Source organism: Chaetodon trifascialis, chromosome 9, assembly GCF_039877785.1.
Source record: "Chaetodon trifascialis isolate fChaTrf1 chromosome 9, fChaTrf1.hap1, whole genome shotgun sequence".
Lineage (NCBI taxonomy): Eukaryota > Metazoa > Chordata > Actinopteri > Chaetodontiformes > Chaetodontidae > Chaetodon > Chaetodon trifascialis.
Window position 1 is genome coordinate 8,018,341 of NC_092064.1, and position 17,375 is coordinate 8,035,715.

The following is a 17,375-nucleotide window of genomic DNA, read 5'->3' on the forward strand; positions in this document are numbered from 1 at the left end:
AATTGCGAGGCTAGACCAATTTTGTCTCTGATTAAATAAAGTGAAGTTTTCAATCTCTTCAAGTATGTCATGTGCTTGACTTAGGTCAGGTATTGTTGTGGCTGCGGTGTATATATGTGTACTGTTGGAGCTGTGTCATAATAATGATAAAAAAAAAAAAAAAAAAAAAAACACTGTTGAAAAAGACAGAACTGGCAGATTTTACAGAAAAACCTGTGCAAAGAAAAGCCAAGATTTATTTTGAGAGGAATGCACACACAGTGAAACAGAAAACTTCACAAACGGTAATTATCCCATTTCAGACATGGAAATTATAATGATAAATGTGGGACACGCACACATTGTAACAACACAACTTAGGTACACATGTATGTCCAAAATATCTCTTATGAGTTAAAGTCCTGCATTTAAAAGCTTACTGAAGCAAAATTATATGACTGTAATATCAGGAAAATGTACTAAAAGTATGAAAAGTATTCAGTAGAGAAAAATGGCCACTGTGACTGTTACCCTGCTGTATATTAAATCATTACTAATAATCACATGCATTTTACTGTTACTGCAGTTGGCCAAGGTGGAGCTCATTTTGAGCTATTTTGTATTGGACTGCAACCAGTGACTGTTTATCTTATGGATTCATCTGCTGGTTATTTTCTCCATTTATTGACCGTTTGGTTTGTAAAGATTCAGAAAGAAAAAGAGAAATGCTGTCACAATTACCCAGAGCTTAAAGTGACGCCTTCACACTGTTTGTTCTTATCTAACAAATGGGCCAAACCTATAAATTAATCATGATAAATTGTAATAATTAAAAGGAAAAGGAGACTGGAACCACAAAATGTCTTTGCATCAAAAATGACTTCAATGATTATCGAAATAGTTGCCAGTGAAAAGTTAAAGGAAAGTAGTATGAAAAGGTGAAATGAAAAGAAAAGATTTAGGTTAAGGACAAGTATCTTCACTACTTTCCACCACTGGAGGGAGTTAAAATGCAGAATAGCAGAGCATAAAGGTAGTGCTTTACAAAAAAAAGATCTATTTAGAAGACATTTTCCTTAAATATATAAAAACTGAGAGGGTATAAAGGAGTGATCTAGTGAAGTTTCTCCTTAAGAGGGAGGCATTCTTGATTTTTGAATTGGAGATCCTTAACCTGCAGAGGGTTACATGAGGTACTAATTGAAGACATTTTTATCCAGCAGAGTGCATTTTTCCTAAAAGAAGAAGATTTTGGGGACTCAAATTAAAAAGAAGATGCTGATTTTTTGCGTGTGTGTCTGTGCTTGACATCTGTGGTGATCCACAAGTCACATGAGTAACCTCAGACCATGATGTAAGCATGATAGCTGAAAACAACTGCTGAATAAAACATCGCACACTGGAACAGAGATGTACAACATGTTTTCATTTTGGGAGGTCTCCATAAGATCAAGCCTCCAGTCTGCTGGTGTGTCTTTGAGCAGGATGCAGATCACCTCACAAGCTCCAGAAATGCTGCTCTGGAGCTGAACTCGTTCCCCTCTGGGCACGTGGAGCGAGTTCAAATAGAATAATAATTCTTCCAGGAGTTATCACATTTAGAGTAGTTTGGTGTTAAGCAAATGTAAGTTAGAGACGTGGGAGGAGTCCACATGTCAGGTTTGCACATAGCCTGTGCTGTGATCGTGGGAAAAACAACACATGAACAGATATCTTGGTGTTACCTAACCAAGGGCTGGTTTCTAGGGAATTGTTAGTGAATCTGCCAAATGCACATGTTGTAAATATTCCAGGAGGGGAATGCTTTTGTGGTTTTAGAGCTAATAAATGGAGTGCATGCAGTGGTTAAATTCATACGCATTCAGCTTAAATGTCTCATCCCACCATCACCACAAAGCTGTAACTTCCTGTCTGACTCACAGTAACTGTGTAAAATGATCTTGTTTCTCAGGAATTAGACAGAAGTTAAAAATAGACAATAATGCATTGGAAATGATTTCATACAGTATCAGGGAAGACACAACAGGCTTTAAAACCAGAGGTGGAAGAAGTACATGCAGTGCTACAGTAACGGTCTTTTCATTGAGTATAAAGTATTAGCATCTATATGTACTCAAAGTACCAAAATCTTAATCTGCAAACTAGCTAGAAACTAAAATTAGCAAAGTTGAGTTGAGTAAAATATTAATTAGCAGAAAATGGAAACATGCAATTACAATTAAGTCCAGTATTTGGATGATATGAAATGTTGTCATAGTGATAACATCTAAAAATGTCCTCTTCATATTATCTCATATCTCTCACAAACTCCACTGGGACTCGTGCTAATATTGGCAGTTTCTATATCACTGTTCCATTTTTACACACTCACTCTTGGTCATCCACATCCACGCTTTCTGTCGCTGCCAAGTCCTGGTTCATCCCACGCAAGTATCACATGTCAATGGGGGTTCAGATAGGAGAGGACAAACAAGGTCAAAGGTGAAGAGGAGGCATATATAAAAGCCAGCTTCTGCTCAGGGCGGGCTGTGGCAGCAGACAGGTGCTCCGGCAGGTGAGTGGAAATACACACAGACGACACTACAAACACAGCGACCCTCTTTCATGTGCAGGCCGAAGATGTTACAGTGGACCTACATTTACTGCTTGTATTTATTCCAGCTCTGTTGTTGAATAAAACATGTATTGACACACATTTATTTTCTGTTTTATTCAATGCTGTGGAACAGGATGAAAACCCTGGTAACTTTGTGTACTCTCCTTTTGTTCCTCTTTTCTGCACATGCAGACGTTGTGGATCGTTTTCAGGTTTGTGTCCTTATCATAAGGAACATTAAATCTGTGTGTGCACATGTGTGTCTGTGTTGTGCAAATGGTTCACCTATTTGCCTGTGTTATTTTTTTTATTTTATTCCAGGATGAGCCAGAATGCATGAAATACTTCTATAAAGAGAAGGTGCCAGAGTGGGGGGCTTCCACACCTGGTACTGCACGTCTCTGTCAGCGCTTTCTCAACAGGTAGGGAAAATCTGTCTATTGCTATTGCTACTATCTTGCCAAGTATTATCTTTCAACCCTGAATATTTCTTAGGCCTCAATTTTCCATTACTATCACCATGCAAGCATGTTTGAATCTGAGTCTTATAAGGATGTTTGAATTCATGCATTGACATGTTGTTGACCTGAGAGGCTTCAGTGGCCTTCACACCTAGCATGTTTTATGGTGAGAGGCTCCAGCTCTCTGGAAGTATCAATAAGATGTCGATGTTATTGATGTTCCAGAGTAACACACACTGTCTGCCTCTTGTCTCGTGCATAGATATGAGATTCTGTGTGGCGTAAGATTTCTTCTTTGATATCAGATTTGTGCACAATGAACTTTTACATTCCAGTAAGGACAACTCGGGCTGAATGAGTTTTTCTTCTTTTACTCGTCAAAGTTAAGTTTGACCGTAAGTTTTCCACATCACAACACTTCTGCTCTCCAAATCACTTTATCTTTGCACCACCAGGTATCACTTTGCCACACTGTATGACACCAACCATCGTATTGCTGTCTACTCTGCCTATTATTTCCAGCCCAGCAATGGAGGTGGAAGGGAGAGCAGGTGGTTTGTGGAGCCTCAGGTTGGTGCCAAATTTTTGTATACTGTATATATGCATCCACAGTACTGATGTGGTCAAAATCATCAGCATGTGTAGCAGACATATCAAGTGTGGAGAGTACTGATGTACAGGTTGTACTGTTTCTGTCCTTATCGTGGAGTTTGAGTCGTAAAGAATCAACCACGTGCATAATGGATTGATATATTATATGAGGACAGGTTATCAGCTTGCATCTGGCCAACTGACAGATGTTTAAATCTAAGATTATTTGATGTGCCTTATAGCTAGTTGATAAGTCCTGGCAAGCAGAGATGAAGGATGGCTACTGGCTGGGGAGAGACCACCCTGGGGTCTACCAAGGAGACAGACAGGCTCTGAATGAGGACTTCACGTACTCTGGCTTCGACCGTGGTCACCTCAACCCCAACGGACACCACGCAGGTAATGGCCGATTAACATGGGTGGTTTTTGGGAGAGTTCTCAGTAGGTGGCAACACACAATAATCCAAACACAGGTGTTAGATTATTACTTTAAATCAATGCTCTAGAAATCTATAATAAGATGAGAGATTGCATACTTTATATGGTGTCATTCACAAACATCCTCGTCATATAACATCCAACTGATGTAAAGAGAGAAAATTAATGATAACCACACAAATATCCAACAAGTTACAATCTAGTCAATGATAAACTGAACAAGGCTTTTTCAGTGATGAAGTGGCAGCTTCATCAGCCTTTTATCAGCCATCAGCCCTTCATTGTACAAGTTCACTCACTTCGTATTGGGAGATAATGTGGACACACAATAACGAATATTGCTTTTACTCAGATTTCCCAGATATTTATTTGCGTTAAAGACTACTTTGCTCTGATGTGAAGGGAAAGTGGCAGATGTGAAATAATAATAGCCTACTGACTCTAAACTTAACCTTCTTATTTTAACTTTGCATCAGTCTGTTCAACAGAAGAATGGAAGGTTGAACTGCTGCGTGCCTGTGGCATCGGTTGTCAAAGCAACCTTCAGACAGCTATACAGCCAGAGAAATATCTGGAATCTCATCTGAGTCTGAAATCAGAATATGGAACAGCTAAAGCACCAGAGGACATTCACAGATGCTTAATTACTGATTGTTATGTCTGTTTTATGTGTATATGTGTTTTACAATACATAAACAAAGGTGAATGGAATGAAATCATTTTCCATGTTTTATTTACTTGTGATCACAAAATGAATATTTTTACCATGAAATTATCCCTTAATCTGCATTCACTAAATATTTCATGGCCTCAAGCTTGTTATCACAAGATTAAAAAACTCATGATCATTATCGTGAGGAAACATTTCGAAAATGAGCTTTTATGCATGCCTCTCTGGCCTTCCACAGTTTTCAACCTGTTGTTTTGGATGAATGTGGATTCAAATGCTGAGTGTGTTGTTAGCATATATCGGCTTAATGTTAAGTGTAGGCACATTCATAGCAACTATTACCTTCAAGATTACAGATCAGTCCCTCCAGTCCAGATGCTGCAGCCTTGGATTTTGACATTCTCGAGTAAATGTGCCTCCAGCTAATAACTCAGCAATTAAAAAGAAGAATTTTGGTGACATTTTAAAGCCTGGTGGAATGATAATGATCCAGCTACTGCTTGGTTTCTCTCCTGCTTCTCCACCACCCTCTGCATCCTACTTATATGGTAAATGGGCTGCATTTTTCCAGTCTGCCAACCACTCAAAGTGCTTTACACCACGTATCACATTCACGCACACATTCACCAATGAATGAGGCTGCCATAGGTGGTGCCAACCTGCTCATCAGGTGCGACACAGGTGCGCTCTCCATCCAAAACGCCCCACAGTATTTCTACGCTCGCACACCCACAAGCAATTTGGGCTTCAGTATCTTGATCAAGCACATTTATACATGCAGACCAGAGGAGCTGGGGATGGAAGCACCGACCATCTGATTAGCAGACAACCTGCTCTACATCCTGAACCTCAGCCACGCGTTTTTACAGCTCATACATTTATTTCATTCTTTTTCTTTCACAAACTGCAACCTTATTTCTTGCATAACTCACAGTATCTCTCCATTCCTCTCCCTTACAGTCCCCAGCCGCAATGCCACTTTCACCCTGACCAACGTGGTCCCTCAGAACCCCAAGCTAAACCAGAATGCTTGGAGGATCCACGAGGCCCAGCTCGTCGACCTTTTCCGGGAGAAGTGCTCTAAGGCTTTTGTGCTGGTTGGTGCCATTCCATCTGCAGACAACTGGATTATCAAAAACAATGTGAAGCGAGTCAACATCCCAGACTACCTGTGGAACGCCTACTGCTGCGTGGACAACAATGGAAGACCCATTCAGAGCGGTGCTGCCACAGCAAGGAACACAGAGGAAAACTGGGTGGAGAAGATCTCTGTGGATGAACTGGGAGAATTTCTGCAGCAGTTCTCCAATCAACCAGTGGGGGAGCTGTTTTATAACAACTGCAGGGCATAAAAGATAACAGAGGAAGGATGAAAAATATAGCCATTGCCCTTCAATGTCATATTAGATTTTTATTCCCACCGAAAGCCATTTTTAACATTGATTTATATGCTGTAATACAGCAAATTCAAATTTTCAAGGTGCATGTTACCATACAACAGCTTTAAGACTAATACATCCCTTATCATTCATTTCATTCAACCCCAAAAAGATGAATAAAGATAAACCACAGACGGATAAAATTTCTCTTTATTTGTGTATTTTTCATTGACGGTAAAGGCAAAACATTTCAGACTGAACAACCATGTGTCTGTCTGCACACAGCCTGAATCACTGTCATTTATTGTAACACAGAATATGAATGAACACATGAATAATTTCCTTGTGTTATCAAAAAGATGAACCACCCCTTCAGGATTATAATCTGAAACACCACCCAGGAAACAATTAAAATAATGCATGCATAAGTATCCGTGACTTTTAACGTGGAGCTTAGAAGTAAATGATCTGCCAGTGAAAGACACTGCTTACTGATCCACAAAAGAAACATCTAAATATCTGTAAGAGCATTAGAGTTAATGTGAATAGGCTTTTCACTCATGAATGGCTTGAATACTAGTGCTAGTGGAATAATAATCACAAAAAACCTTCCTCGTGCGTATAGCAGTGACGATAAATGATCAGAGAAAGTAAAGGTTACATCCTTCACTGGCCTTCTCCACCACATGTCCTCACAGTCTTTTCTCTTCATTCAGCCAACTTGCTCATAAACTCAATACATTTTTTTTTTTTTATCTTAACATTACTTCTTATTTTCTCCTCAGGTTATTTGATACTTTCATTTATCTCTCCTTCACTTCCCCTTCTGTCAGCACAGAACTTTTTGATTTAATTTCATCTTATTTCTCAACATTTAACATTACATCTCTATCAAATAAAAGCATCACCTTGATTAGTATTCACATTATCATCTTCTTTCATTATTATTTGAAATCACCATTACAATAATAACAATCACCAAAGTTATACTAATTCATTACTTATTATAGACGAACGTCCATCTCTCTAAACTTTTAATCAGCATCAGTCTGAAGTTCAGTCATACTGGGCCATGGGGTGGTCAGTCCAGGGAGGCAGGTGGAAGAGTTTCTCCTCAGTATCCCGTCCTATGGGCCAGCCCCAGGCCTTGAAGAATCCAGCCAGGTTCATCCCCACAGTCTGGGAGAAGGTCTCCGCATACAGGTTCATCTTTCCTTTGTTGTTGTTCGGAAAGTTGGACATCTTGTGGTAGGCAGCAAACACCTTCTTAAAGGCATCCCAGCCAAACTTATCCTGGAGCTTCAGTACATGGAAGGAGACAGAGGTGGAGAAAGATTTGAATGGGCAGAAAATGTAGTGGGTTTATATGGGAATATATACAGTTCATGAGATACTTAATAAAATGTCAGTCCATCACGTTGGTCAACAATGAAATCATCATCATCATGGGATGTAAGGTAGAGGTGCAAAGAAAATGTCCATGTTCACTAATTCTAAACAGCTCAGCAGTGTGTACTGCAGAGTTGGTCTGCTGTACTGTATATTGACAGTATAGCACTATTACCATTACAATTTGGTCTATTTACCTTGCGTGACAGACGTAAGCTTATGTGTCCAAAGTTGTGAGTTTCTATTCTGCCTACAGCCTTATGGGGGCAGTAGTGGCACTATAGACTTTGAGCCTTGCCTTTTTTCCTGTGTGGGGTTCCAGCTCTGATAACTGGTGACTTCAGTGTGTATTTTTCCAGGGGATTGTAAAATAATGTAATTCTCTCTCACCTGCAAGTATGTCTCCAGGGCCACCCACACACGCCAGTCACTCAGTTTCTTGCCCCCCTTGACATACTCCTCTACAGACCTCTTCCGTTCTTTCAAGGTCATAGCTGGATGAGCCTGCATTGAAGACATTGCACTCATATTATAATGTTAACCACGGCAAAATAACAGGAGAGACAATGCGATCACATGTGAAAGATAAATACTCTGGGCCTTCATCTGTTTGTATAAAACTGAACTACTTCACCTGTGCTCTGTTCATCCCCAGCACCTCTTCATGCACATACACTGACCACAGGTTGCATGTGCACTCTGTGGTGTTTGGTGGGAACTCCCAGCAGCTCCTCTGTTGGTTGTGTCCCAGCTCATGCGTGGGACCCCACAGGCCTTTACTCTTAGCATGATCAGTGCTGACCATCTCAGCTGCTGTGGGTCTGTGTCCCATTATAGGATAACCTGAATGCATCCAACCTGGATGGTGAGAAATTAATAACACAAGTAGTGTCACAGGAAAGTAACTTTACATTTCCATAGCTCTGGCAATGCACTTTAAAAGAGCTACCTCTCAATGATGGTCTCTGGAGTGGTATACAAACTCACTGTAAGTCACTGTAATGAGCTCACCAATACAGTATGGCTCACTGTCAGTGCAAACACACCTTCCATTAAACTGTTTTTTACAAAACCTGTCATTAATTAACAACTTTCAGCAAGAAGTTTTCCATACCTGAAAGGTTTAAACATTAAAGTAGTAGTAAATGCAGTACATTATTAAGGTCTTAAAAGTGTTTCGAGGCACTGCTCCAAATTCCAAAATGAAATACAACACATGAAGCAGTCAATATTAAATAAAACTGCATTACGTCATTATTTTCACAGTGCTCACATCATTAATTCTGGCTCCTGGCCGACTGTTCTTAACAAACTTACTAAAAAATTTACCATGCTTGATGGTTATATACACTATACACTATACATCTTAGAATAGCACAGCCAGTGTAAGATCAGAGACTAAGACTGAAAATCTATCAGAACTTCTTTCTTTAAATGTATATTTTTACATTTCACAACTTTCAGAATTGAAATAATACTTGCAGAAGATAAACATTAGATTGAACATATGACAGCAAACACATTTACCACGGGAAATCTGCACGTCTGTAACAATGCGTTCTTTACGGGCAAATTTGCGTGGGATGACAGCCAGATCAGCAACGCCCTTCATGATGTCATTCCAGAGCGCTGCCAACTCATCAGGACGCTCCAGGTCTCGAACAACTTCTGATGGTACAGTAAGGATGATGTTTTCAAACTCCAACTCTGCCCAGGGTGAAGGAGCTGTGCGCAGCAGCGACCAATCAGCAGCTGTTGTCACACCTAAAGTGGACAAAGGGATTTTTTAAATTAATGTATTTATTTGTCAAAAAAACCCTTGTAGGCTAAGTACGGGTATAGCATGAAGTCCTCATTCCAAAAACTACATGTTTCAAAGAAAATATGCAGAATGTAGAGGAGTCTTTTTACTAGATGGGTCTATGTATCTGGGTACAGTATTAGTTTCATGCAAGGCTGGATGGTCCCAGACTCCCAACAGCCCTAGATTCACTGTCAGTTGGGTTTTGCCAATTTAATCATTTAGTAATTTAAATCTAACTAATTTGTACCAGTAAAGATTAACAGTTGAAGCTCAAATGATACTTTTTGCATCCACATCGCCACCCATGCAGTCTATATGCAGGCCAAAATTTGACAGCGTATGTATGCCTCAACTACTATGGAGCCCCTAAAGGGACACTGGGGAAGGAAAGAAAGAAAAAAAGGAAAACAAGCAGAAAAAAAAAAAGTTTCTTGTGACAACAGATCACGTGCGCCCCAGAAACTTATCATGTTAGCCGGAGATACGTAACTTGTGCGCTTGAGATTTCCTGATTTTTTATTTTTAACTATACAGGTCCACTCATGCAGCCATCCTGGGCTCCAGAAGCTGCAGCGCACGGCGCAGTGTATGAACTGAATACCGGAAATGCTATGTCGTGCTAACGTGATCCTTATCTTGAGTCCACGAGATACGTATCTCGAGCTAACATGATAAGTTTCTGGGGCGCACGTGATTCGTCATCATGGTGACCAGAAACTTTTTTTTTCCTGCTTGTCCCAACCCCCCCCCTTCATGTCCCTACAACCACACACATTGACACACATGTGAACATGTCTGCCAATTCAGACACCCAGACATTCAAGAGAAGAGTGTACATCCACTGTCCGTGTCTGTGCCTGTTTCACAGTATTCGTTCTGTGGTGTGGAGGAGCCTCAGTAGTTTGTAAGACATTGGTGTTGCTCACTAGGGGTGCAATGATTTGTATTTGAACCTTACCTCCAAAAAAAAGAAGAAAGAGTGAGTCTACATTGAAGATGGTGACACACACACTCACCACACTTGTAATAAGGAGCAGCTATAGCTGTCTGCACTATGACCTGTGCCCCTTCCACCTTTGTGTTGGGTGGGGCCACCAGGTAGATGAGTCCCCCCCACAGGTTCCTCACCACCATCCTCTGGTGAAATTTGTGTTGCTGCTTTGAAAACCTGTATGAAAAGTGTATTGTGCAGTAGTTGGTGCATATATGGTACAAGTCAATGGACACAACAGGGCAAGATGCATACAGAAATGATGATAAATGGAGGCATGAAAGGACAGTATGTAAGATATTATTAGATTATTAGAAACGACTAGTTTCATAAATGCTACTTTTCCAAGCAAATTCTTTTTTTTTTCCAATTATTTTTCAAATTATTTTTCGGGGCTTTTTAGCCTTTATGATAGAGACAGCTGAAGGTGCAATAGGAAAGGGGGCAGAGAGAGAGGACGATACGCAGCAAATGAGCTGCAGCCACTGCAGAGGACTGACAGCCTCAATACATGGGGTGCACACCCTATCGACTGAGCTACAGGGGCACCCCACCAAGCAACTTTTTTTATTTCAGTTATAAAACTGAGAGAAAAAGGTAGGTTTTCTTCAAGAGGTGAAAAGAAGAGAAAAATCTGTCTTTATTTTATAAATTGTCTAAATACACCAAGATCTTGTTAACCTCAAGCAATGAATAAAATGAGGTGAGAATTTCCTTATGTCTGATATAGATATAGATGTACATCATTGATGACTGTTCGCAAAACACACAGTAAAGTAACAATTCAGATTTTGTGTACTGTACTGTCCATTCCTTGTTGACAGTCTCTGCTGATATTATCATCTCAGTCTTCATACCAGGAGACAGGTACAGACCTGTGCTCAGCCACTCCCTCCCTCCTGACACACTCACACAGAGCAGCAGATGTTATACTCAGAGGTGCATGTAAAACAGGCAAAAGGGAGATTCTTCATGTTCATGCATTGTATTGCTACACACACTGCTGCAACATACTGAATTGTTCAGAGACAAATTATAGTTCTGCATGTTTATATAATAATTGTTTTAGACATTTGTTCTTAAAAATGTGGACTGACCTGCTGTGTTAACATTAATCTTGATCCTTTGGTTACAGACAGAAGGCATCGCGGGATTGTGCTTGATGAGGTAAGGCAGGAGGGCATCAGGATCTGGGGAAACATTATATACCACTGCCCCCACACTGAGGAGGAGGTGGTCTATGGGACTCTTCACAGGCTTGTTCTCACTCACCTTGAAATAAAGTGAAAATGAATGATTATAAAACAGATCTCTGGAGCACAAACAGATTGTTGTCCAGTGGTCACACAGTAATGGCAGCAATATAAATGACTGAGCCTGACTGGCCATCTCGGGTACACAGTCATTGTCCAAAGCATGGGATGCCACATGAATGTAACAGGGTTTTTTTTGTTTTGTTTTTTTGTTGTTGTTGTTCCTGCTGAACATGTTTGTAGGTAACTATTTGCTAACCCATTAGCTGTAAGAATTTTATCAGGTGAAAATATGTCACAACATTTGGGAGCCATTTGGCCCCACAGTTGCCAGAAAACATTAGTGCAGTTTATTTCAGCAGAAACACTCTGTGTGTGAGGCTCATAAAATTCACTGTTTTTCTCAGGCTAAGTCTGTTTTGGTTTTTTAGTGAGTGGAAAATTTCAGAGACAGATGCTGTAAAGGCTATATTTTGAAAGCCTAAAAGCCATAAAAATATTGTAGTAGAGAAGCTAATCTCTGACTCACTAGTACCACTCACAAGCACATTCAATGCTCACAAACTGATACATATTAGATTGCAGATGTATGTTACCACTGCTTTGTAATTGCAATTCCATCCATCCATCCATCCATTTTCTATGCCGCTTATCCCTTTCGGGGTTGCGGGGGGGCCGGAGCCTATCTCGGCTGTCAACGGGTAGGGCAGGGTACACCCTGGACCGGTCACCAGCCGATTGCAGTGCACATACACACACCATTCACACTCACACTCACACCTAGGGGCAATTTAGAGTCACCAATCAACCTAATGAGCATGTTTTTTGGTCTGTGGGAGGAAGCTGGGGGGAAAACCCACGCATGCACGGGAAGAACATGCAAACTTCACACAGAAAGGCCTGACCCGGGAATCGAACCTGCGACCTTCTTGCTGTGAGGCACACGCACTACCTGCTGCGCCACCGTGCAGCCCGTAATTGCAATTATTTCAAATAATGTAAACAGCAGATTTAACATGCAAGAAACTACATTCATAAAACTTACTAGATTTTATTGAGACTCAAACAACTGAATATATTGTCAAGTAACCACTTGACAGGCAATCATTGCCTGAAAACAAACTGAGAAGGCAGAAACAAAAGACACCGTCCTTTCTCAAAAACAAGCAATTCAGTGCTCACCTGTGGCATGCCTAACTTCTTTAAAATGTTGGTGAGGGTGGACAACACTTGTGCATGTCCAAGTAGCTGGCACATTCCCCACCCAGTTTTTTAAGACATTTCTCCTCATCCTTAGTAAGTTTCTGCCCCTGGGCAACGTGAGCAGCAAATTGGTGCAGAAGATGGCGAAAGTGTAAGGTGTCTTTCATGGCCTGGCTCGGCATAGGGGCCTTGTGTGAACCTCCTCTAATTACCTTTTCCAGCAGGCTCAAGCCCATTTTGTTCAGGATTTTGTTTCCTGAAACACAGTTTAACAAAACTGATTTGTTTTGCTGTTCATCTTTTATGGTTAGGGTTTGACTGATTGGGTCTAATGAACTCTGGAACAACACTGTAAAAATTTCAAATACAACTTTTTTCGTTTCTTTTCTTTTTTTCATGAACCCAATGTACAGGTCTGTAAGATGCATGGTATAAAGAAGTAGCATGGCTATAGGTTCGGAGCAATGTTAGGATATCTCAGAGTAGAAAAATGTTGGACCTTATCTAAAACAGACCCATGGAAAACCTTCCAAAACCTGATGTACATTAATTTATTTTTAAAAAGAAACTTGATCAGAATAAAGTTTAATAATAAGACTCCAAAATTCAAACAGACCCTAGAGAGAGAACTCCAACATTGGCAACTACATGATCTGCTCTTAGTTAACACAGTGGTCTTCAAAATGGGATCCAGAGACCAAGAGAAGGTCCTTGAATGGGTTGTAGGGGTCCCCAGCAAAAGGAGGAAATAACATATTAATTTTAATCACATTTTTGGAAGTTGGAACAACAAGGAAAGAAATAGGTTTGGCTATTATAGTGATCCTTGTTTGATCATTGATTGACCATGGACGCTTTTTTTAAATCTTCAAACCTAAAAGTAAAAAATTACTGAGAGTGGAGAGGTCCTCAATAAGAAAATGTTTTGGAACCCCTGAATTAACAAGCAACTGGGATGAAATATATCAACATAAATATTGCAACAACAATAACATAATAATAATTAGTAGTAGTAGTAATAGTCGTAGTATTTGTGTCATTTATAGCATATTTTCTTCCATAGGCTATTGGTTTTCTAAATATATTATTTTCTCCTGCAGGGACAACTCGGTTGGATTGCAAACATAATAATAATATAATAAGATAATATAATTCTCACTTAGCACACTGGAAGTCATTATGTGTGATTACATTTGCATGCTCCTGCCTGATAAGTGTCATTTCTCATAAGTGTCCATTTTATCATGATGGTGCACTTGCCAGTGGGTTGAAATGGTAACCATAGAAGGAAATTCTTGCCATGTGCTGTCATACCTGAGAAATCTGTCATTGGGTTTTGTCCATGGTGTGTCTGTGCCCAGTACCAGGCGTGTCCACCAATCAGTAGGCCTCCTCCCTCTGCAACAAAGTCTTGAATTTCCTCCATATGATCATCACTGTATGCTGTGTACACAAATACACTCAGGTCTTTTCTAAACTCTGTCTTCTCACACTTTAACCCTGAGCTGCTGGGAAGGTGGAGGTGTGGTGCTACACCAACGACTCCCTTCCGGCTTTGGTCCAACCAATCAATGGCATTGTTCCAAAATGAAGCCAGTGTCTGTAACAAAAGGATTTATTCATTAGTTAATCATGTAAAATGATTTGACAGAACAATATTACTTTATTTAGCACACTGCTGAGAGCCAATCGATGACTGGCCTTAAGTTAAGATCTAGCTAAAGAAGTGACATTACATACTCTATTTCATATCTACACAATCCACCTGATCCACCAAATTTTCATTGTGTGCTCCGTTTAAGTTATAAAGACAGATTTCTGTTCATTTAACAAAATTGTTAGATCATCCACTGATTGAGACTGCACCTCTTTTCCCAGAAATGCTTCATGTGTCACCACAATGACCCGCCCCAGCCCATAGTAGGCTCCTGCCAGGAATGCCTGTCCATCCTTAGTGGTACCAATGGGGAAGGCTAGTGGGCCATGGACAAGAACCTCAGAAGCTACTGATTCACCCTGGAGGTCAAACTCTGAAACGTTCTGGAGTAAGAAGTCCAGGTCATCCTCAAAATCCTTACCAAGCCTGTATTAGGGGAAAGAGGAAGGAGAGAAAGACATAGAGGGATATGGATGGAGAAAATTCAAATTTAAGGGATGTCAGTATTCTTAAATTAACTTTTCTATAGTAGTAGTTTTTAGCCTCATCAAATTTGAGTGACTTGAGTGACAGTATCTCTGAATGCAAGGACTTTCATTGAATAAAATCACACCAATGTTCTTAGTAAGTAAACCTATAAAAGTTTTGTGTTTGTTGAATAAAATGTATTATGCTACTACAGTGTATTGGGGGTTGGCATAAATCTGGAGCTGCTTCAACATTCAAAGAAAAGTAATTCATTTGAGATGGAAGAGGATTATACACTTACTTCAAATTCATCCATGAGGATGGGATCTGTGGGTAGACAGGCAGACACTCTGCCTCACCGTAACGCTCAGAAAAGTAGACCCCTGCCACACCAGAAACTTTGTTCCCATCAAACTGAAGCAGCGCGTTCTCTTTAGGGTGAACTGAAGCCCAGTGCCACGCCTGCCCTGCTATCAGCACTCCTCCTCCAGCTTTCAGAAACGCCACCAGAACCTTTGCATCTGCACCCACGCTGTAGGCATCAGTCACATACACACTGACCCCCAGACTGTTACTAAAGGCCCCCACAACTTTAGTTTGGAAGCTGGATTTGCTGAGGTTATCAGCGACCACCTTGACATTGTTGTGGACCCCCACAGACAAGTTGTCAGATCCATCTCCTCTCAGCCAGGTCAGAGCGTTCTCTACCAGAGCAGGAAAGGTTTTCAGGTAGCCCTCATGACCCAGGACCACAATCCTTCCACGGCCATACAGAGAGGCAGCCATCAGGACCTGGCCTCGACTGTTCATTGCTAAAGGAAAGGCATGATCTCCAATCAGAACCAGGTCACTGGGAACACAGGGGCCTCGGAGGTCCAGCTCTCTCAAGCCTCTCATCAGAGCCATGTAGGCCCCTTCATGGTAGGAGTGTATGGACATGATGAGAAGGATTGATGGTCTGAGGGTTGGGTGAAGAATGGCAGAAGAAAGGTGTGTTCAGTCTATTGTAAGATAAGATATAACGTTAGAAAAGGAAGAGGTGTGTGTGTGTGTGTGTGTGTGTGTGTGTGTGTGTGTGTGTGTGTGTGTGTGTGTGTGTGTGTGTGTGTGTGCATTATATATAAAACGTGTTTAAAAAATAAAATAAATACCCAGTAAACTTTGATAGTGAGTTTGACAGGCCTTAAAATAATGTTTTAAACATCACCAACAATAGACTTGGGAAATTCTTTTGCAGCAGCAGGTTAAACATATACATAAATATGAAATAAAGACAATAAAAAGAATGAGGATGAGACTAAAACTAAGTGAAAAAGCAATTCTGTGTTGATATATTTAGTTATATACTCAGTTATATTTTTAAGAGTTGTATTTTATGAATATAGTACAGCATTAAAATGTAAATCTACAACTGGTTCAGAGAATAAAAGAAAATCTAAAGTTCTCAAAAAGCAAAAACTGACTTTACCTGAAGGTGAACTTGGTCTTGACGGTTGATCTGAGCAGAACAAAAATCAGTAGTAAGCCTGATAAGAATGTGAAGGAGGGACATCAGCAAGCACAACCCACTGACAGTAGCTGACTGACCTCGCTGCTACAAGGAAATGCCAGCACAGAGTACAGATGCAGTGAACAGAGACTTAGAATGAGGAAATGCAGCTGAAAGTGCTGCATTAATTGTTTCAAGAGGACATTTATTGCCTCCCATCGTGAAGCACATTTGTTGGTGGAAATAATTGTAAAATAAATAATTATATAATTCAAATTTATGTTGCTTATGTAAATTAAGCACAGAAAGTATGAATGGCAGTGGCACATTATTGACACCACATCCTCTGTTTAAGATACTGTTATGTACTGTATACTGATACTGTATGTTTTATGTATATAGATTATGCTTGCCTATTCATAGGTTATAGGTAACTTCCATGTACCCGAATAAGTAATTTGCATAATCTATATATTCATTGCTATTTAATAACACATAAAATTATGAGATCTTATTCTGTATGATTTTACTGTACAGATCAAAACTTTCTAGGAATACTTAAATGCATAAGGGACAGCAGACAATGAACAAGCTGGTCCTCACGCAAATTCTTCAGAAATACTGTTCTTCTGAAAAAAACAAAACAAAAATTTACCTCAGTGTAATTGGTTTGCTTCTTGCTTATAGTCAATTTTCCTGAAATGAGTTTCAAAGCTCAGCACGTAAGGTAAATCTGGAGATCTCCTGATGATTATCACAGTTATATGGCCTTGGGCTTGGACATGTTGCATAGCAAACTATTATGTTATGCTGTACCCCAAGGGATACAGAGAGTGCCAAGAGGGGTGAGGGGACGAACACCCCAACCAGAGGGGCATGAGGTCATTGATGCAGGACAACAGACTAATGATATCGAGGTCTATAAGAACTGCCCAAAGCTAATCCAAAGGCTCTGGAGGGACCTAAAGATGATCTGGAGGAGAGGGAAAATCAGCCAGTCACGAAGA

General features: G+C 40.3%; 1 protein-coding gene and 1 pseudogene across 1 annotated transcript; one reads left to right on the forward strand and one right to left on the reverse strand.

The window, feature by feature from the left end:
• Positions 1-2,422: 2,422 nt before the first annotated feature.
• On the forward strand, positions 2,423-6,087 carry LOC139336528 (endonuclease domain-containing 1 protein). Its single transcript, XM_070970661.1, has 6 exons — positions 2,423-2,453; positions 2,768-2,787; positions 2,897-2,997; positions 3,492-3,606; positions 3,870-4,026; positions 5,696-6,087. The coding sequence occupies exons 1-6, from the start codon at positions 2,423-2,425 to the stop codon at positions 6,085-6,087; spliced, it is 816 nt and encodes a 271-aa protein (XP_070826762.1).
• A 1,039-nt stretch (positions 6,088-7,126) lies between these two features.
• Positions 7,127-15,784, reverse strand: LOC139336471 (TRPM8 channel-associated factor homolog; annotated as a pseudogene).
• Positions 15,785-17,375: the final 1,591 nt, after the last annotated feature.